This window comes from Manacus vitellinus, unplaced genomic scaffold (genome assembly GCF_001715985.3).
Source record: "Manacus vitellinus isolate BGI_N305 unplaced genomic scaffold, ASM171598v3 scaffold_58_pilon, whole genome shotgun sequence".
In the NCBI taxonomy this organism is placed as follows: Eukaryota; Metazoa; Chordata; class Aves; order Passeriformes; family Pipridae; genus Manacus; species Manacus vitellinus.
Window position 1 is genome coordinate 293420 of NW_021940671.1, and position 21816 is coordinate 315235.

The 21816-nt window shown below is 42.1% G+C and overlaps 1 protein-coding gene across 1 annotated transcript; it reads right to left on the reverse strand.

Annotated features, from left to right (window-relative positions):
• Positions 1-4344: 4344 nt before the first annotated feature.
• KLHL22 (kelch like family member 22) lies at positions 4345-21506 on the reverse strand. Its single transcript, XM_029963310.1, has 7 exons — positions 21453-21506; positions 11815-12084; positions 10739-10904; positions 9010-9728; positions 7678-7870; positions 6222-6455; positions 4345-5502 (listed from the first exon to the last, which is right to left on the reverse strand). The coding sequence occupies exons 2-7, from the start codon at positions 12039-12041 to the stop codon at positions 5125-5127; spliced, it is 1917 nt and encodes a 638-aa protein (XP_029819170.1). The 5' UTR covers positions 12042-12084; positions 21453-21506; the 3' UTR covers positions 4345-5124.
• Positions 21507-21816: the final 310 nt, after the last annotated feature.

Sequence of the window (21816 nt, forward strand, 5' to 3'; positions counted from 1 at the left end):
TCGCCTTTCCTTCATGCTCTGCCTTTTCCAAAAATGACAACGTAGTCATTTTTTTTTCTCTTTGTTCTTCTTCCTACATTGGCAACTAGTGCCGACTGAGGTGTCTGGATTGGAACATATGGGCTGTGTCTCTGCAGACATTTAGCAGGGTTCATTTAAAAGAGAAGATTCCTCCAATGTCATCCTTATGTTTTAGACGAAATCATCCAGGAAAGTCTCATAACACCAACTAACACAAAAGGATCTTAAAGCAGCTCCTGAATACATGTACAGGTATCATTTTACCAGCTTCTGAAATACAGCCATCTCCTGGGTGGAAAACAACAGCTGTTAGTCATGTACAGCAACACTGGCAAAACAGTGACCCAGAGATGAATAATTACATCTGAAAATCCACATCTATGCAAAACATATTTCATCCATTGCTAGGGAACCTTACTTAGTAGCTATACCTTTGATCCATTCCTACTGGTTTAGGTTCTTTTATCTGCCAATAAGAGTTTTAAACACATATAGACAGGCTGCAATAGATTATGAAGGTTGTTATGTTTTCTTGTGTCATTTGAACAGGTTTGGATTATTTTCTGTTTGGCCATGACCAAAATACAGATTAAAAGATAGCACTTGAACTTGCAATACCATGTTAAATATTGTTTAAAAAGAATTACAAAAGCCACAAGTTAGCAACAGATTTAGTAACACATAGTATATAAAAAGGAAATAAAAATTGCTATTGCTGCATTTGATTGAATTACAACTTTTGTTAAAATAAAAATCAAATGCAGTAGATCAAATACATAGTGATTTTGCCTCCGTTTTGCATGGATAATACTAAAATATCAAGAGTTGAAACATGTCCGAAATAAATAGTATTAATGATAACTGGGTTTTGTGCAGTACTGCCTGGGGCTGGACTGATGCTGGAGAACCAGCACACCCACCTTCCCACCCAGAGAGGATTCTAAGGCATGGAGAGGTTTTCAGTTTGGAAGGAAGTGCCACATTTAGATGTTCTGATCTTGTATGTATGTGGGCTGTGTGCATCCTTCAAGTGATTCCCCCCTCATTTTCAATAACTGTGGTTAAACTAGAGCAGATCTTTTAGGTAAAGGATCCCACATTCTACTTCCATATGAGAAAAAGGGGACTTGTTCCAGATCATTAATGTTAGCTGGTAAGACTGGGCTTCAATTTCCTAGACTAAAGAGAGTCATTTCAGGTGTATTACATCCCCACAACTGCATCTGGTTTAGGAAGAATGGATGAGAGTCTGGTACCACTTTACCTTTTTATTACATATAAATACATTTATACTCTTTGACTTTACCTGTTGGCAGCTTCCACCCTCAAAGCATGGCCAAATAGTTGTAGCACTGTGGAGGAGCTGGGGAGCTCTCAAAGAGCATCAGCTGCTGATAAAATAAAAATTCAGTTGGCAGAATATTCCCTTGAGAAGGTCCTGTACCTCTCTCCCTGTGGCCAGCTGCTCCTTCTTTCTTTCACCAGAAGTTTCACACCCCATCAGTTGGGCTGAATGCCAAATAAATTGTATTTGTGGATGATCTCTAAGTAAGGAGAAGTAAATTTCTGTCAAGGGTACAGAATGAGAATCCTTATTTTGTTTCAAATCAACTACTGGGTATGGTTCCAATGCAAAATTAACGACCCTAATTTAAACTATGAGGAAACGGGAAAGAATATGTTGGATTTGGAGGTAGACAGCTGGAGAAGAAATACAGTAGTGAAAGCAGTTATGAAACAAAAACTGAAGCAATCACAATCACTTCTGCAAACGTGGAAGCCAGAAATACTTCAGGATACAAGTCCACTAATTACAAATCTGGCAAATATGCCTGTACAGCTTTACCTCTGTGCTAGCAGGAAATAGGAAAACAGATCATCAAGAAACCTAATTATTATTCTTCTGGACTTCCTAATGCATCAGCAGTTTAAGTGTTGGTATTTTGATCACTCACTTCTGGAAGAGCTGTTTGATTGTTCTCTTACAGACCAGAAATAACTTAGAGCTTTCTTAGTTCATTGTCCATCTGTCCACAGTGTCTTGTGTTATACTCTCAGGCTTACTGTAAAAAAATTAATGCTTTTTACTGTCAGACACAAGACTGACACATTTAGGACATCAGAGAATTTATAAATAAAAAACTATGGAATCAGCTGAAAATCCCTATGAGTACACATTTTTCTTGAGGTAACAGAAAGCTTAAGTGGGCTCTTGAAGGCTCAGTTCCTGAAGCATCACTCTTGATAGGATCAATAATATTTACAGCTCTGTAATCAATCTGTAATCTCTCCTGCAATTTGTTTATATAGGTAATTGTAGTAAACAAGAAATGCTTTATGTCTGCCAAGTTAGAGAAAATTGCCAATTTTAAAGCAAAGCAATTTTATTATTGTTTAGCCTATGTGTTAGTTTGTAAAGGTGCATGCTGGACTAAAATGAGCTACTGCTAAATGATTAGGATCAATTGAGCTAAGCTAAACTCCGTGTTTTTATACCTCAATGAAACACATGCAAATAAGATAGTGCATACTGTAACTTTCATCAGTCCCATTATGCTCAAGTGTAAAGAAATTTTGGGGGTGAAAGCAACAGAATCTTTGTTTTCATCAAATAACAACTGCCTAAGGTTTAGTTCATGTAGCTTAGGGATATTATAACAGTAAGTAAAAAAAAAAATAAATAATGCAGCACTAAGGTAGATGATCATCTGCTTTAAGGAAAAGTAATTTCCTTGTAACTGCATTCTAAGCCTTATATTGATTTGCTTTGCACAGCACCCAACTGCAACATTAATGAATAATGCAATCACAAAATTGCATACGCTGATAAATGGAGTAACAGATGAGCTGACTATCTAAAAATCAGTATTCAAACACAGAAGGAGTGACAGGGTAGAAGCTGGAAAGCTCCCCCACGAGCTTTCTTAAGATATTTCTTTGGCTTATTAATTACTCATGAACATCTTATATTCTATGTAATCTAAGAATTAGCCTCTCAGCGTGGTTATTTGTAATAGTAAGTTATACCCTCTAGTGGTACACGTGGGAAAAGGAGCCAGACAAAGAATGATTATTTCTTTTTTTCATTGTGAAAGAGGCTAAATAACATTTTATGTACACAACATAAATAACTCTATGACTTTGTATAACACAGGGTATCACTGTCTGTCAAGAAGTGCTAGTTAAAATGGAAAATGCACTACATGGAGTTAGCTGTCTGGGCTTAGCTATGTCCTTACGTCTGAGAGCTGCATTTAATTCCTACACATTAAAAGTAACTCCTCAGGCAAAACAGAAATACTCATCAGTCTCTAATATTGCAGTGTAATAAAGTCTGTATTTCCAGACTCTGTGTGCAGTCCAGAGTTCATTATCAAAAAAAGATTTTTCTGAAAAAGCTCATAAACAGGGTTTCCTGCAGTTACCAGGTCTTTTGTTTTATTTGCCAATTGGCAAAGGTTCAGAAACTGAGGTGAAAATTGACTGTGCTGGAGAATAAAATTCAACCAAAGCCCCTCTTACCAAGAAAAAGCTGTTGAACTTATTTAAAGAAGTGTGCAAATACTCTTTAATCTTTTTCCAGAGGCCTAGCCTACTAATGTAGAATCACTTAGATCCATCCATTTTGAAAACATCTTTGTTTCCATAACAGAATATCCCCAAGTAATGGGGTATCCAGGAACTCACTCTAAGTCTGAAGTAGCACTGAAGTCCAGTATTTGTTGTGATGTGATGATTTGTTGTCATCTGTTACTCCATTCCAGTATTTGTTGTGAATGATGACAATCATTCTGATTGTCACTTTGGTTTTGCCCTTCTGCAACCCCGTTATTGCTACAAGATTTAAAAGCTTTTGGTAGTTTGCCAAGATTTTCTGGTGGCACTTGTAGCACTGATTACTTCCCACCCTTCCAAGAGGAAAGATCTCACACTATTCAGGTATCACACTAGTTCAATGAGCTTCTAAACTAATGTTAAGCAAGATGGTAGTCAGGAACCAATTATTTTAAGGCCTCATGAAGGAAGGATTTACTATGCCTTATCTTTCTCAGCTGTAGCTCCTGGCATTAGTTCAACTACTGCAGAGTCTTGGACCAATGTCATCTTCAATACTTCTTGTTATCTCATTATTTTTTTCTTTTGCTGTGGCAAACCAATCTCTGTTCTCTTCATCCTCTTCTAAAGCATATAATAAAAGAATGAAAAAATTGCCCATTTCCCAGGCTGGTGTAACTTCACTGATATTGTAGTAGTACTATAGGATCTAATTAAGCTCTCTAGCTTTCAGCCTCCACATCACTGTTAATAAAACTGAGACAGCAGTTAAAAAAGTTCTGACAAGGATTTATTAATTTATGGTTGAGAACAAATGTGTCTGACAGTGGAACGATGAGATTGCCACACTCTGTACAGAGAGCTTTTTTCTAGAAATCTTCTTTCCACTGCATTGACAGAACTTGCAGTAGAGAAGTTCAGGAGTGGGTGTCAGTTCACAGACTCTCTCCCAGTTACAAGGATGGCTGCATGCCCAGATGAGATGAAGGTTCAGACTTTCTTGCTACTGTTCCTGTTTCTGTATGTTCAATCTTGCTGAAAAACCAATCAAGCTGCCTGACACCTGGCACAGGAGAGGGACACCAGGTGTCACCTCCCTGTGTTAAGCTGGCTGGGAAGTTTTATTACCGAAAAGAAAAGGAAAAATAAAATCTCAAAAAGCGATTTCAAGCTGAAAGCTGGAAGGAAGGAAGCTAGTCAAGCTGAGCCTTCTGTGCCTTTTTTTCTGTCCATGCTGAAGGTTGAGAAAAGCCTCCTTCAAAGGCAAAAAACCCTCAATACAACTGGGGGGGGATGGCAGTTCTGTGGTTACTTTAAAAATGCTGCTTTCTGGCAGGTGGGCAGGTACTGCCTGTAAGTGCATTTTTGTGCAGAACACTTGCAGATGGGCAGACACTGATTGTGAATGGCATTTTGTGCGCAACGCTTATATTTAAAACCTTTAAATACTGAGTTACGTATATAAGAAAGACATATAAAATCTCTTAAGTGTTTTCTCCAACCCTTAAATTCCTCATCCACTGGCAAAAAAATAAATAGTAAAGGTTTCTAATCTTCACTTGAATTGTCAAATTCCTCCCAGTCTGATACGCTCATAACTTCTGATGGAAAGTCAAGGTGATGCTTCATTCGGTCTGCGTGCCATTCTGAGAGCCATTTCTCTGTCTCCATTAAAATAGCCCTGGGCAATGTGAGGACACAGGCAGCCATCCCAGAAATGTCATCCTCCAGCTGGGGTCCTTCCTCCCAACAGTCTCTCTCTGCATCGTAGATGTGGACATAGTCCATGCGGATTCCTCTGTTGTGGGATCTGCCTCCCAAGACATAAATCCTGTTGTCTAGGACAGCAATGCCTGGCTCTCCATGTCCTGCAGGAAGTGGACATACATTTGTCCACTGATCAGTGCTTGGCTTATAGCAGGCAACCTGCAAAAAAAAAAAGGAAAGAGATTAGCCAAAATTGAACTTGTATCCTAGTGACAGAGCCTGGCCATATGGCAAACTATTTAGGAAGAATATCATCCATCTTTTGACAGTGTGTTGATAGTGGAGAGAGCATATCACTGTGTAGTAGAAGTATAGTACTCAGCAGAAGATTGTGCATAGTTGCCACATAGCTTTGAATCACAAATTCTGACCCTGCTGCTGGAGTAACAGCTGTATGTCATTCCAAAAATGCACACAAAAGTGAAAGAGCTGGAGACGTGTTAATATAAGGTCAGACATAATGCATCTGTTAGCATAAGAAAAAAAAATGCTGGAACATACAAATATAACAAACCTGCTAAGCTGTCTCTGCACCACACATTGGAGAGTTTTAGATTTCATTGGGTACCTACTTGGATAATTGCTTTCACTTGTAAGCACCTTTTTATCATTCAGACACACTCTTTAGCTCCATCAAAAACATTTTAAAATTGATAAGAACTCCAAGTGCTGGAGCTTTAATGCTTTGTGGTTGAGACAATGTGTTCAAGGCAAACAGTAAATTGCAAGCTGTGCAGTTGAGTGGGGGAGAGCTGGTGCAGCAGCCACTGCTGGGCAGAGTTTTATTTGTACACTTAGTAGGAGAAAGGCATTACATCAGCGTGCCAGCATCCAGAAGAGAGACTCCACCAAGGAAAACACAGGTGTGAGGCTCTCACCTGGTGAACATCCCTTCTGTAGCCGGAGTCATTGTTGCTCCCTCCGATCACGTAGAGCTTCCCCAGCAGTGCAGCCATCCCGTGCCAAGCTCGTCTCACTGGGCCATCTGCTAAAACCTCCCAGCGGTCAGTCCTTGGGTCGTAACACTGCAGCTCCTTCAAATAGTCCTCTCCTCTCCTCCCACAGGTGATGTACATCTTCCCATCCAGCGCCGCTCCCGCGTGGGCGTAAACCTGCATCGCCACGGGGGACAGCAAGAGGTGGAGGCCTGGATTCACGTGTTTCTCCAAGTTTCAAGGTATGGAATAGACATTAAGGGAGTGACATTATTCATGAATTATTCAGAGATCAAAATCTGAAAGGATTTTCTTACATACAATTCTTTCTAAGTGATTATAAGTTTCTATAAGATTATAAGAATTTCTGAGGGAAATACACTAGAATTTCTAAAATTTCCAGAACTGCAGTGGTCTCCTTCATTAGTGTTCCTCGATTAGAAGATTATTCATACTATAAACTTTCTCCCTAGTCTACTTGGAAGCCTTTCTGTTGGTGATTTTTCTTATACAAGCAGTGTTATCAGGAATGCAAGTTATTCTACTTAGTAGCACTCAACTGAATCTTCAGGCTTTTTACATTTTCAGCACTGATACAACATTTATTATTTGTGACCTCATGCAAGCTGTTTATCCTCCTCTGCCTCTGCATCCCTTTTGTAAAATGCAGTAATATTTATTTTTTTAAGGTGTCCCAAGATTCTCAGTTATGAGGCATTATTTGTGCTGGTCACTTGGCCCAAGAATTTTAAAAGTTGTTGTAGAAATCAGCATAGTTTCTTGAAAGATTACTCCGGATTTTAATTTTCATCCCTAACCAATATTCATCAAGCAGTCTCTATTTATCTTGCTTCTTCGCAGCACTTTTAACCTGAAAATGGAAGTTCTTGTGGTTTTTAGCAGCATTAGAATTTAGAACTCATTTCACTCATAATCCCAATTCCAGAACTTGTTACCCAATCTCACTTCTGTGTCCAGGAACTAGGAAGTTTATAAGTTCCTTCTTATTGGGGAATTATCTCTTCTGATCAGGAGTAAATCATGTTGTCAGGACTGTAAGTGAGAAGCTTGCAATACTGTGGCTCATAGTTTACCTGCCCAGGAGAAATGGGAGTTTCCTTCATGTTATGTGTTCAATTTTAAACACTTTTAAGGATTAACACAATAAGGGTGCAGGCAAAACCAACAAGAAAACATGAAAAATAAGCATTTAAGATGACAATGTAATTTACATATATTGTTATTTTCTTGTAATTCATTTATCCCATACACAGAGGCTACTGTTTTCCATCTGAATATCAGCAAATTTAAAGTTACTCATGAGAAAAACATCTAAAAAGATTAAATCAGGAAGGGGAACTGTAGTAGTGTGTGTGTGTGTGGCTAATGCACTCCTTACCTCCTTCTTCAGAGGTGTCACATATTCCCAAGTGTTGCTTTTAGGGTCATACCTCTCCACTTCCCTCAGGTCTTCATGGTAATCTCGGCCTGCGACAGCATATATATAGTTGTCCACAACACAGACACTGAGGTCAGCATGCTCCTGCTGCAGGGACTGGATCTGGAACCATCTGTTGTGCCGTGGGTCGTACCTTGTAAAAGAATGGGATCAAAGAAAGTTACCTGTACAGCCATGGAATCGTTGCTGGAATAGCAGACAGCACCACAGATGTGGGTTACTGCTCTGTCTTCGGCTGAGATTGAGCTCAGCTGTAAGCGAAGTGAAATTTGGCATTGTCAACATCTTATTATTAGCAATGTTGTTTTTTATGCTATTTTTAGAAGATGTATTTTAGCTGACATAATCATGCTATAAAAGCCTGTGTTTTCCATTATCTTATACACTGCTGTCAGGTTACATATCAAAGTCTCTGTTTGCACAGAGCCATTCTACAAGGTAAAACAGTCTAAAAATAGCACAAAGACTAAATCTGGATCCTCAAGAGTACAAGAAGGGCATAAATATGTAGTGGGTTCTTTGATTCTTTTCCCCAAATATCTGCTGCTCAAAGTGAACCTCATGATTCACTTTTAGATCAAACTAACTCATCTGCTAATTTTAGTTACAGAAAAACCTCTTTGTGAAGTGAAACTATGCATGCCACAAAATAAGAGCAACTCAGCTAAAACTAGGAAAAATGACCACAATATAAAGACAACAGGGTTTATATCTGTTTCTGCAATATAATAGGCATGAAGGTCTAAATCTGATCCTTCCTCCTGCTCTTTTCCCTGTCACAGAATAACTACTATAAAAGGACTCTGGAATGCTGCTATTGTGCACACTGATTCTTGAAAATCAATTAGTAGTAGAATTTTACTTAAAACCCCTGTGTGGTTGCTATATCCCTTTGCACTGGGACAAAAACTACACAAAGAGGACTTCCAGAAAATCCTAGTTCAAGAGCATCTAGACAACCTTGAGTTCTAGGTTCACAACTGGTTCCCACACCCTTATTCCTTCTCCCCTCCAAAAGGCAGAAAGTAGCACATGTAATTCTCTTGAATGAGTAGCTGTTTCTACCCTGCCAGGCTGGGCTTTGTCTCATAAGTGCTGCTGGATGCTTTCTGTTACTACAAGGCTCATTTCTTGTGTTTTCTTTCAGTGAGGCTCCTGCTCAGTTCCTAATCTTTTGGCCAGCAAGGGTACTGACTGTGCTATTGGCTTATTGACTTAGAAACAGGCAACAGGGTGGCAATAAAAACGATAGCAGGATTATCCTTATCTTACCTCCAACACCTTGACTCTGCTCGAAAACCACTTACGTTGTTGTCTCCACCAATTAAATATACAAAGTTATTGAGAACAGCAATCCCTTGATTGGACATTCTGGGGGCTAGTGCAGCTGTAAAGTGCCTCCACTCTCCCAACAAGGGGTTCAGATACTTGGCTTGATCACTGAGGACAATGGATGGAGTAGAATGCATCCCTCCAAATCCCACTACACACTGGAACTCTGATCTCAGCTGTGTCTGGGAGCTCTGAAGCATTGGCTGAAGACATTCATTCTTGTGGTACATTAATGCATCTGCAACTGTATCTTTTAAAGGACATGGACTTAATTTGTCATGAAGCCTTTGCAGGATCTGGGGTTCCATCAGAGGAAAACGAACTGTCTCAAGTAGCTTAAGGGGCTCCATCAGGGAGACCTGATCTGCCTCCAGTTGTTCTGGAGAATAATGATAAAAAAGTGCTCCATCATAAACTTCAAACTCATAGTTAACCTCCAAACGGTTGCTGCTGAGAAGGGAGTAGACCTTCTGTAAGGGTAGCTGTCGGTACACTTGTGTCCTTGAGAAAGCTGTGAAGTTCTTCAAAATGTAGGAGTCCAGCTGATCACTCAAATGCCTCAAGTCATAGTGGTCAGCAAGTTTGTACACATCGAGGATGTTCTCTTCATCTACCCAGGACATGAGGAAATCACAACAGAACTTAATGACTTCTGGAATCTGCAAGAGAGAGAGATTTTTCATTTCAGACACCATCTGCCTCACGCTTGGGAGACACGGGACAGAAGCCTGGGATGACTGTAAGAAAGTTCCTCAAGATGACTGCTCTCCTCACAGTCTGATCACCATGTTCACTGGTACCCTATTCACCTTTCTGCAGAGAAAAAGAACTCAACGTGGGTACATAGAAGATCATAACATAGAACTTCTAGCCACACTGTATTGCAAGCACTCCATATTTGTCCTTTCAGAGCCCTATAGGCATACTATATAACAGACTGTATCTGTAACAAATATATCACTCAAGAGCACAAGAAGCCATTGGAAAGGAAAATGAATATTCAGTACTGTCTTCTGAATACAACTTGAAGTTGTATCTGGCAGGAGGAATTACTGGCAAGAAAACAGCTGCTGTCCAAGAGCCCCTCTGCTGACAAAGTGCTGCCAAGTGTGTAAAAACCAACCAAAGCGAGCACTCACAAAGTTTAAGTACCAAAGCCTTGTGCAGCAGTTAGCTGCAGGGGAAATTAGAGAAAAATACTTATCTTAGAGGCATGTGAACCCTGCACTTAGAAACTATAGTGGTAGGATTTCCTGTAGCGAGGGGTCAGGACAGGTTATGAGCCTATGGATTCAACTGGGGAAGACCTTTAGCAGTGCAGTAGTTTCTGAGCAGCAAAGTCTGTCCTTTACCATAGGCCAGAGGTTCCAGGGAAGCTTTCATAAGCTTCAGTGAGAATGGAATGCTATATGAAATAGTCCTCTAGATGAAATGGTAAATGTTTATAAGTAATGAAATCCTTGGCACAAATGAGATGTGCAAATACTCATTCATTGTTCCTACCCTTCCACAGTTAGTTCCAGTGGCTACAGCATCCCAGAAATCCTTATCCAGACTCATGCTCTTATTCACCCCTGACTAGATCTAACCAGATATCCATATTTTCTGTTTCTTTCATTGTTGCTTTTGTTTCTTGCCTTTTTTTTTGTCACATCTTCCAGTACCTCACCTGAAGCTGACAGGCTGCAGCTAAGGTTTCCTGTACACTGTTCACACTGAGTTCCAGCTCAGAAGTGTAAATGAAGTTCAAGATTTTACACATTGCATTGTAGGAGATGCCATGAATATGAACTTCTTCTTGTTCCATCTCTCTCAGTCCTCCTGCAAACATTCCTCTGCAAAACAGACAATGGCACATGCTATGGCAGATTTGCATTGAAGCTATTTTCAGTTTGCTTATCTTATGTTGTCCTGGGAACATAAAAAATATTCAGAAAGATAAAAACCTAGCTATGCACTTCTATGGGATTACCTCTTCTCTAAGCTAATGATACAAAGAGTACAGGCCTTCAGGACCTACCAAAGTAACTCTTGATTCTGCAGGAAAAGAGTAGGGGCCATCTAAAAGTTACAGTTCAGACCTGAAGGACTTAAATACAGGCCCAGTACATATGGATAGTCAATAGTCAAAGGCAGATACTTTGGGTGCAGAGGAAGAGTTAAAACAGAGGAACTTGGGACTGTAGGAATTTTTTCTAAGATAGAGCAGTTCTTCCTCCAGTTAGAATTTGCCTGGATTGCCTTCGATTTGTTTCTTTGCTCTGTGGAAATAAAGTCAGTCCAAGAAACTACTCATCAAAGTGACTGGGGAATGCCTGGTTTAATGCACAGGCAGTCACACTATGGGCACATAACAGAGTGACCCACTTCCAGTGACTTTTTGTGTATTATGAAATGATCACCACAATGGGCAAAGTCTTACAATGCTAAGGATATGTTAAAAGCCAGAGTGCACTTATGCAGAAGGCATCTGTTCAGATAGTCTCTCCTCTTTATAAACCTCCAAGTACCACAGGCAGTGAATTTAGTGGAGGTAAGCTCAGTGTGCAGGAACAAGAGCTTTATTTCTGTAGAGAAATAACAGAGAGATGAATAAAGCCACAGTTAGTATATTGAAACACAGTCAGCTCCATCTCGTGGGTCTGATTTCAGATCCAGAACCAGTGTGCCAAGACAGAAGATTTGGGTGCCGCAGGTTTGAGTAACATTCAGACACGTGCTCGTTACTGCCGGACTGAGGGGTACCTGAAATAGTCACAGGACGCAGCCAGGAGGATGCGATGAGCCTCGATGGGTTTCTCCTCCACCACCAGAACTACATCGAAGAGGATGCTGCTGTCCCGGAGAGACACGAGGCCGCTGAGCAGGGCCTGGGAGTGCTCGGCACTGCGGTACGTGTTGCTGGTGCGCTGCTGGAGGGAGGGCTCCAGTTGAGCTTTGTGTGGCTGAGTCAGCTCCTGGTCCTCCGCCATCCCAGGCAAAAATGCTCAGCCACCAGCTGTAGCAGAATGAAATCTGTGAGACAACAGAATCAGCAAAGGTTTGTGGCTTTTGCTTTACAAATGGTCCTCTGACCCCTGCCCGTCACAGAAAATAAATCAAAGCAACTCTTCAGTCAGTGGAGACACAGTTCTACCCTGAAGAAATGATTCTGAATTATGATACTGGAAATAGGCAGGTGGACATCAGCACACCAAAGTGGCAGAACATGGTTTTTCAAACAAGTATTCTGGCTCTCGGGTTTTCAGTCCAAGAGCCAGAGCAGGTATCATATGGGGATAATTTTTTTCTTAGCAAGAGTTTCACTTCCCAACCCACTACCAAACCCCCTTGTTTCTTTTGCATTTCTGTATCATTTATAATTAAAAACCAGACTGATTTTTTTACAAAGTCCAAATTACATCCTCAGATAACTTTGCTGCAATATAAACTGCACCTTCCATCTTTCTCTTGATATCTTACCAGAGAATCAGAGTTCTCCTCTCTCCCTGTCTTTGCTTTTTCCATTTTCTGTAGCTGAGCACATTTCTAATTGTAATTCTGTAAAATACTGTATGAAATACAGTATACTGTGAGTTTCTCTATCGTGACAACTTCAAGCTATTGTGCACAACTGCTCTCCATTTCCCCCGTGATTCCCTCCAGAAGGTATCTCCTCCAGCATAGGCACTGTAGAGGGCTATCCTGTACCTTTTTCTAGGGCTGCCACTGGCACAGTGGGAAGGTCCCCTACAGCATATGGGGAAACATCTGTAAAAAGCTGGCTGGAAGTGATTGTGTTTCGTGTCTATGGTTAAGCACTCAAAATCTCATGAGTCCTCTTCTACCATCCTGTAATTTACCCTTTCCATTGTCTTTGAAGATGTCAGAAGTTGTAGCAGTTACAGCTTATAGACTCTATCCAGTTGTCAGAGCACATTAAAAAACACCCCAAATTAGCAAAAGGAAGTAACAGAGCTGATATGGCTGCTTATCATATTAATAACAGCCTCTCCTCCGGTGGCCTGGGAAATAGCTTAGTGGCACAAGGGACAGTCACAAGGGATTATCAGCAGTCAGGGAAGCAAAAGCAAAACAAACCCAGCAAATCCAAACAAACACTGAAGAAATGGAACCATTGTTTAATTGTGCCAGCCACAGATAGCAAGTGCAGCATAGGAAATCTCTCAAAGCGATGCAGGTATTTGGTGTATGGGCAGTGAGGAAGGAGCTACCTGGATGACACCAAGAAACATGAAAATCTTTATTGTGCTGCCTGAGGGAAGTTAGCCTACACTGTCCAAAAAAATAGGTTAGCTAGCTAAGTGTTATTGCATGGTGAATGGGATGGAAAAATCCCTTAAAAAGTGTATTGATGCCTGTCTGCTCTTTGCCAGCAAAACCAAGACAGCAGCTCAGAATAGGAGGTCTGGTGAGACATCCTTCTGAGGAGCACTCAGGTCGATTATACAGGGAAACTATCCATCATCAGCTGAAGAGATGAGTAATGGATTATTTCTCATGACAGGTTGATGCTTTTCCTAGAAATAAAATGAAAGCAGACAAAACATTACAGTATCATTTGATTTGCTCCTGGGGACTACTAAGAGTGATGGATTGAAGCAAGGGGGATAATATAGTAAGAAAGGCAACTGAAACAGTGAGTGTAATAAGATGTTGATCAGTAATTTCCCATTTCACCAGAAGGGAATAAATGCAGCAAAACCAAAGTAAGGTGAGATATGGTCCAAATGAGGAACTGATTCAAATTGACTCTCTTAATGAAGTTTAATGTGGTTAATGCTCCAAAACAAGTTACACCTTTTCCTCTTCTTAGAGAGCTGTACCAAAAGAAGTCTCTATGAGAGTAAAATCATTGTATCAAAAAGCAGAAGTGAAAGTAACAAACGAACTGTTTTCTGAATTCAAAGACTTTTCATGAGTAGGGGAAACGTCAGGACCTTTGATACAATCTTACAGTGTGTCATACAGTGTAGTCATTGGTGGAGGAGAGGCTGGGGAGAGATAAATGAGAGAGAATAAAACTACACAGGCCACTGAACCCCCGCAGCAAGTGTTAGCAAAGAAATGTATTGCAGGGGAAGCACTTTCCAGAGAGAGAGAGAGACATGCAGGGTAGGGTGAGAAACCTGTATAATCATGCCAAGCTTTTATTTATCTACTTTTAATTAATATGACTGTAGACAGTTACTATTCAGAATATTCTGTATCCAAATAATCTTAAAGAGTGACAGAAAGGGGATGAAGCTCACAGCAAGTAAAGCCCCAGAAGGGACCCTATCTTAAAAATATGGTAACTGGAACCAGGAAGGTCAAATGGTATTATGAAAGAGAGTAAATAAAATAAATAAATACAAAAAAGATAAGAAGTTAATAATTCGGGGATTCTGTAGCCTATAGGAGCATTAGTATCTGCACTGCATTTCAGTGACAAGTGAGGCTGTCTTGGAGATCTGCAGGGAGATAATCTCACTGCTAGTTCTAATAGATATGAACTCGAATTATACCACATCTGTCATCAGTAGCTGAACAAACCAGTCCTTCCAGCAGAGCTGTGGTAAGCCCAGTGTGGTCAAACACAGAGGCTGGGAGTGCAGCTGAATCATCCTCCACAGCTGATTTTTGGCCAGTCAACAGCTGAGCCTGCAGATATTCGGTAGACTCTACTTGCTGAATTTTGTCAGCGAGTCAATTTTGTCAAGTTCTGCCCCTGGGTTGTACCCTGGCTAGCCCTGGTGAGCTGGATGTCCCTCAGGGTGGTCACTCATGCATCTACATCAACTCCAGAGCTGTCTTGTGTGTCTGGAGCACAGAGACACTACGATATGGAAACCCACCACTCTCTATAGCTACCCATGAGTATTTTGCCATCCACAGTTATTTGCCACTGACCAGTTTTGGATGTGTAGGTCAAATGTCAGTGGTGCTGTGGAAAAAAATGTTGCATAGTACTGAGTGGGTACAGTATATGTGGTCTAAAAGTTGCCAGCACTCATAAGCTCTTTTTGTACATGGATATGTGAAGTTTCTTAATCACATTGTGGCTATTCAGTGAACTTCTGTGCTGTTTCATGTACTCCCCTACTGTCCTAATCTGGGCTCCAAGGCTCATAAATAAGTATACCTGTCTATTGTCATAGTTTTAACCAGTGGAAACAGACTGCTCTAGAAAAATTCTCATTCCAATCATTTTAACAAACTGTTCCCAAGCTATCAAATTAAAGGTGAACATTTGTGGTATTAGTCTGTGGTGTCTGACTGACATAGGTGGTTAAGTCTTCATTGAGCCAGAAGCCAAGAAAAGCCTCTTAACTCCAATCTAGGTAGTTTTAGGAGCTGGTAGAAAAGAGCTGTAAGACAAAGAAGGGTAGAGGACCATCAAGTGGCTGTGGGGGATGACCAGCAAGATTCACTCAGCTAAGTGTGCTCAGCTCTGTAAAAGCTGCACAAGGAGCAGCTGGGTTGGGTGAGTTACAAAGAGCAGCTGCTGAAGCAGGGTTAGGGGGTTGTGTTGTGGGCTTTGAAAGAAAAGGGGGCTGTTTTTGGTGTTTGAGTTTTCTGGATTAAATGCAGTGTGCTTGGTGAGCTGATAGTTTTGTGTATTTCTCTCAGTATAGTTCTAAATGCTGACTACAAATTTTCTGGGGAGGGATACTGCTGTTAGCACAGCAGCTTGCTTCTCAAACTGTGTGGTCTAACCATGATCTGTGTGCTTTGTGCCTTTGTTACTGTCTAAAACTCTGGTAGTCCAAACAGTGGAAATGTGCTATTTCATGTGTGATGTACCAGCTGGGTGGGGGGAATGACTGTAAAGGTATCTAGGAACTCTTATGCATTGTCAGTGTCCACCAATGTTAAAAATTCAAGGAAATGTTTTGAATACACCATATATTTTGAGCCCAAAATAATTTAACCCTACCTCCTCAAATTTGGTTTTTTTTTTTCTTAATCTTTATTAAAACAAACAAACATGCAAAATACCTAAATGTAATGCAAGCAGGACAGTTCAGAATGGAGAGAGAACAGGTTTGTTCCCTCTATCCTGAGCCTCTCTACCATCAGCTTCTTGCTTGTAAGGATGTTTTTGAGGCCTCTCTGCTCTCTTACTTCTCTTATTAAGAAACTATAGTTCTGTGACTGAGCCAAGTTCCCAGAAATCTGAGTAATGTGTTTTCTTTCCCCTCTCCTCTTGTGCAAGTTTCTTAGTACTGGTCAGCTGCTAACAGTGGGATTCAGTGGCTGAGTACTGCAGGACTAACCCTAGGATGGAAAAGGTGAGGAATTCCTTGGGCTCACTGGGCTTCTTCAACAGTAGCAAAGAACAAGTGTTGTCTCATGTGCTGTGGGATGCTGTCTCCAGAAAGAGGGGAAGGCAAGTCCTTGTTCCAACCACTTTGAAACTGCAGAGAAAATCAGACTAGACATTTTCTCTGTTGACTGCACAAGGTATTTGAGCCTGCAGTTATGCTGGTCTGCATTTGTCTGTTGGAGGACATGGGTTTATGCAGGGATTAACTTTAAGGTATTACTATTGAGTGCCTAGTACATAAAGAGGAAGGAGGCAAATGAGGTCAGTAATTGTATGTGCACTTCTACAGACAAGTGTAGGAAGACTTTCATTGTTTGGTCACTTTGAATCAAGGAGTTAAAAAACAAAAGAGACACAAAAAACCCCATAAATAGCAAAACCGTCAGGGGTACCTAGAAACAGAAAACTGCTCTTTTTCAGTACACTGAAATGTTCTGTATTCTGTGTCTGGATTCCATTTAGGAATGAAGAGAAGGCAGCCATGCCTTGCAATGGAGGGACCATGAAGGAAATCTAGTACTTCCTTCTATTTCCTGTATTATATACAAAGTGCACTGTCTCACTAGTGGTCCCTGGTAATAAGCTGTGGACACAGTGGAAGCTACAGTATCTCAGTGACTTGCTGGTAGCTCTGTGGGATTGTCTTGTATTCAAACTCCATTTCCACAACATGCTTCTGCAGACTACTGGCATGAAAAAAAGTAGGTTTTTTGATTATTAAATTGAAATAACTCCTTAACTGCCCATGAAAAGGGTTGTGGGTAATTTTTTAAAAACAAAATCCCCTCTCTGATTAACAATAGAATACTTGCTTTCACAACAAAGGTATGTGGCTTATGACTGAGGAATTTGGCATTGGGCAGGAGGAATTTAGGGAACTGATTGTAGCTTGATCATTCAAATGGCAAAATACTGAGAAACTGGTATGCTGGCTTGCTCTTGTGCTCACTGAAAATCCTGCTTCTTTTAAGAACAAAAGGTATAGGAATGGAGTAGCTCAGCTAGAACTGTGGAGGGGAAAAGTTAATGGCGTGGCAAAATAGATGTGCTAGAGGGGTCTGTCCTACCTGAATGTTTAAGTGCAGAGCAGTTGTTACACCACAGAATTTCTGTGCTGCCATTATAGCTAACACAGCTTTTATTTTCTGGTGAGACATTGTCTGTGCACTGATCCTGTGCTTTAAACTCAGTGTAGATAATCCAGAGTGCTGAAGTCTGATATTGGTGTTACATGGTATGATACACACCCAGCCAAGTATTCACCCCTTCTATGACCAGCATCCAGGTCACAGAGTGATGCTCCTATTGTGTGGTGCATGTGTGGGTTTGGGGGTGGTTTTGTGGGAAAGTTGTGCTGACAGCCTTGATTATCTACTGTAGAGAAATGACTGGATGCAGGAAGGATTATCCAAGTTAGTTTCTATGGAAACTTGAGACATTTTTGTATTCAAGAGCTCGTGGCTGTCAGTTACATCTCTACAAAGAGGTGTTTTACGCAGATAGTGATATTTTCTTGTGCATCAGCTGTGCCCAAAATAAACCAGAGCTTGCTGGTGTCGAGTATCCAAATCTGTTTAGCTTGCTGCCATATGGACAGGTGGCTTAAGCTTGGTGGGGGTCCCATGCTTTCTTAAAATTGTGGCATAAATTAGACTGGAAAGAAACTTGGGAGCTCTCTAGTCCAATCTGTGCTCAAAGCAGGGAAACCTTCAAAATCAGGTCAGGATGCTGAGAGCCTTGTTGAGTGCAAACTCTCCATCCCTGTCAATAATCAGAAAACTGAGTGTTTAACCACCAGATTTGTTTTCTTCTTTATCCATCTGAGTTTTTTTTCCCTACTATTTGTGACACTCGCCTCTCACCCTTGGCACTGTGTACCACAGAGGAGAGTTTGGCTCTGTTTTCCTGTAGCCATTAGCTTAAAAAATGGCAACTGGCTCTGACCTTACCCTTTTCTTCCCTGTACTGAACAAACCCAGCGTTCTTGCCTTGCATGTGCTTGTATCTTCTCGTATATGCTCCTGCCCCCTGTGGTTCCTCCACTCAACTCTCAGGTTTTTCTGTCAGTAAGAGCTCAAAGCTGGGCATGGTGTATTCAAATTTTTTTGGCTTATAAGTACTGAATAGAGTGGGAAATAATAATTTCACATGACCCACTGGCTGTGCTCTTGCTAACACAGCCTAGTGCAAAGCTGGGCCCTGTTGGAAGAATCATACTCAACTTGCTGCTCCTCAGGAGCCCCAGGCTCTCTTCTTTCAAAGCTGAATTCTAGCCAGGCTTGTCTCCAGTATATGGAGTTACTCTTGACCCAGGTGCATGACTTTGCTTTTGATATTGAAATTTATGTAGTTCCTTTTGGTCCACTCTCAGTCTGCTGATGCCCCTCAGTTGCAGCTCTGTCCTCTTTCTTGCAGGCCATATTCATCATAGCTTTTTCCTAACACAGAACAACCAGTGTGTTGTGCTGGTTGTGATCCAAATACATTAGGGCCCTTAAAAGTCGTAGTGCACTGAAGGAAATTTAATATCTGTGCCCTAAGGCTTCCCACATCTTCATTTCTCCCTAGGGAGTAACAAGGGTTAGGATCTAAAGCAGGCTTCAGCTGAAAGCCTGACAAGATAATATGCAAGATTAGAGCAAAATGCTGGTTATGCTGAGTCTGAGGGGTTGCAGATGCAAAGAGGCAGAACCTGGCTATGCACCACATTTTAACAGGGCAGGGGTCACACAAACAGATCAGCTAGGCAGGGAGTGTACAGAAAGGGGAGGCAGCTGGGTGCCTGCCAAAACAGCTCAGAAAACAAATGTGATGCCACAAACAATGTAAAATGAAGAGCAAAACTATTGTTTGTACTAACTGGAGTGCAAATAGTGGAATAATTCACCAACTACATGATAATTTGTAATGGGCACTTGTGAGACTGTTTGGTACATAGAAGACAATTGAGTTCACAATTATGTGTAGACAAGACTTAAGCCAGTTTCAAGCTTTTTGAAGAAAAATGGAAGAGAAGGGGGGTGAAGGAAAGGCAGAAGCTTTGCTCAGCACTGCTTTCAGAATTGTCCCTCTCTATGCATTCACAACTGCGCAAAAATAGATCTTTCTGAAATATTTCACTTTAGGAACCTTCTACAAATACAAGAAACAACCCAAACAACTCCTTTTGACCAAGATCCCCTGACAAGGAAAGAAACGAGGCTATCTGGTAGTACATCATATCTCAGCATTGCTTTTAAGTGCTCAGATGATGACACACTTCCCCTGGTCTGTGCCCACCATCTTCCTTTACATCACTAATGGAAATATGCACTCACACACTCTGGGCTGAGTTTCTGAGCCGTTTTCAGTCTCCAGCATTAGTAGTATAGTTGGAGTGTGGGAGGAACCCAAAAGGCGAGACTTGGCAAACTGCTTTTGCGAACTACGCTGACTCACAGGTTTTGGCAGAAAACACCTGGGGTTTTTTTTGGTTTTGTTTTTTTCCCCCCCCAAGCCTATTACGAGTTATTTCTTAGACATATCAAGATTAAAACATCTCATATTTAATGGGTATATGGCAAAACAACCATGAAACATATCTATATTTAAATATATGGATATTTTAAATGATTTTTCCCTAGCATAACCTGAAAAGTGGGAGTTTTCTAAGCTGAGTGTTTTGCCTTATCCATAACAAGTTTGCAACTTACCCAAATTCATTGAGTTGTAATGTTTTCTCTTGTGCATTTTGGGAGGTGGCCTGTGGCCCAAGTGCTACCAAAAAAGTGCCATAAGGACAACAAAAATTAATACAGTGCTAAAATGCTTTCTCTTATGGCTTCAGCATCATTTGAAGAGTTTGATTGTCTTTTACTATGTTTTTTTCTTTTTTTTTTCTTCTTCCCAATCTTGAAACAAGATTTCTTTTGTCATCTAAGTCTTTCAATAGTCATGTTCTGTTTTGGATGAAGCAGCTGCTTGTCTTTGAAGGAATTGTTAACCAACAATATTTAGACAAGGTGTTTACCCTAAAAAGAACTGGCCTACCAATAAAGTTCCATTTTTTTCCAAACTCAGGAGATAGTGTTTAGTGCTATGTCCAGACAGACCTGGGAAATCTCAGGAACATGTTCTTCTGACAGAATTGTTTTAATTATCCTAAGAATTCTTAGAAAGCCCCTCAGAAATCCTGAAGTCTTTTCCATAATAAGAACAACACTTTCTTTTTTTTTTTTTAATGAGGTTTCTATGAGATTAAACTCTTTACTAAGTAACAACTATGTCAAAATTGACAGTTTATAAATTAGTCAGCTGTATATGTTCAATGAATTTTGAGAGACTCAGCTAGCTGGCAAGGTTTGAACCTGGTTTGTTGAACTGCTTAAATCAATCACGACTCTTTAATATTCTAAAAAGCAAGGAGGAAAAAACTTAGAAAGTAGTTACAAGTATAACAATTAAGTGACCTGGAAGAGAGCAGAGGCCTCTTCCAGCATGTTCCAGCTCTGATTTCTCTATCAAACACAGATTTGTTCACGTTCTTCGCCACATTAATGCCGAGATCTGTGAGGTTCTACCCCGTAACTTTGACATTTCCCCATCAGGGACACCTGGGCTTGCACATCACTGAAAGGGGCAGCCTGGCTCTCCACCAACCCTGTGACGAGGAGGTGAAAGCCAGCTGGAACACAGTTATGCTCTTACTTTCTATTCCCGGGTTACAAACGCCCCTGCAGGTCCCGAGCCCCGCTGTGGCCCCACCTGCTCCCCCCCCGCAGGTGAGGCAGCCCGGGGTAAAGCCCCGCACAGGTACGCGGGGCCCGGCCTCGCCCTGCCGGCTCCTCGGGGGCTTGGTGCGGGCGGCAGGACCAAGGCCAGGGGCGGCCGGGCCCGGGGTGAGGGGGGTGCTCGCCCTGCCCCGGCCCCGCTCGCCTGCCCCGGCCTTTCCCCGCACCCCCTCGCCGTGACCCCTCCGGCACCCCAGCGGGACGAGCGAGGCCGGGACAGGGCTCCGGGGGGCTCGCTGGGCCCTGGGGGAACCGCTAACCAGGAGAGCCCTGCCCGGGGCCCCGCCTCCCCCGCAGCCAACTACCGAGAGCGGCGGCGTGCGCCCTCCGCCTTCATGGGCGCACACCAGGAACCCGCCGGGCCGAAGGGAGGGGCGGTGGCGGCCGGAACCGGGGCGGGCGGTGGGGGCGGCCGGCCGCGGTGTGCCTGCGGTGTGCGGCGGTGCCGCGGCGTGCCCGAGGAGCGCCGGCCGGTGCCCCGGGGCTGCGGCGGGAACCGGGGGCTGCGGCGCCCGCGACCCCTCGGGGCCGGGCTCTGTCGTGCCCTCGGGCGGACTACATCTCCCAGCGAGCCCCGAGCCGGCCCTCGCGAGAGGTGGCCCCGGGCTCGCGCAGGGACTTCTTTCCCTGGGGCAGCGGCGGCTCGGAGTTGGCCGCGCAGGACGCCGT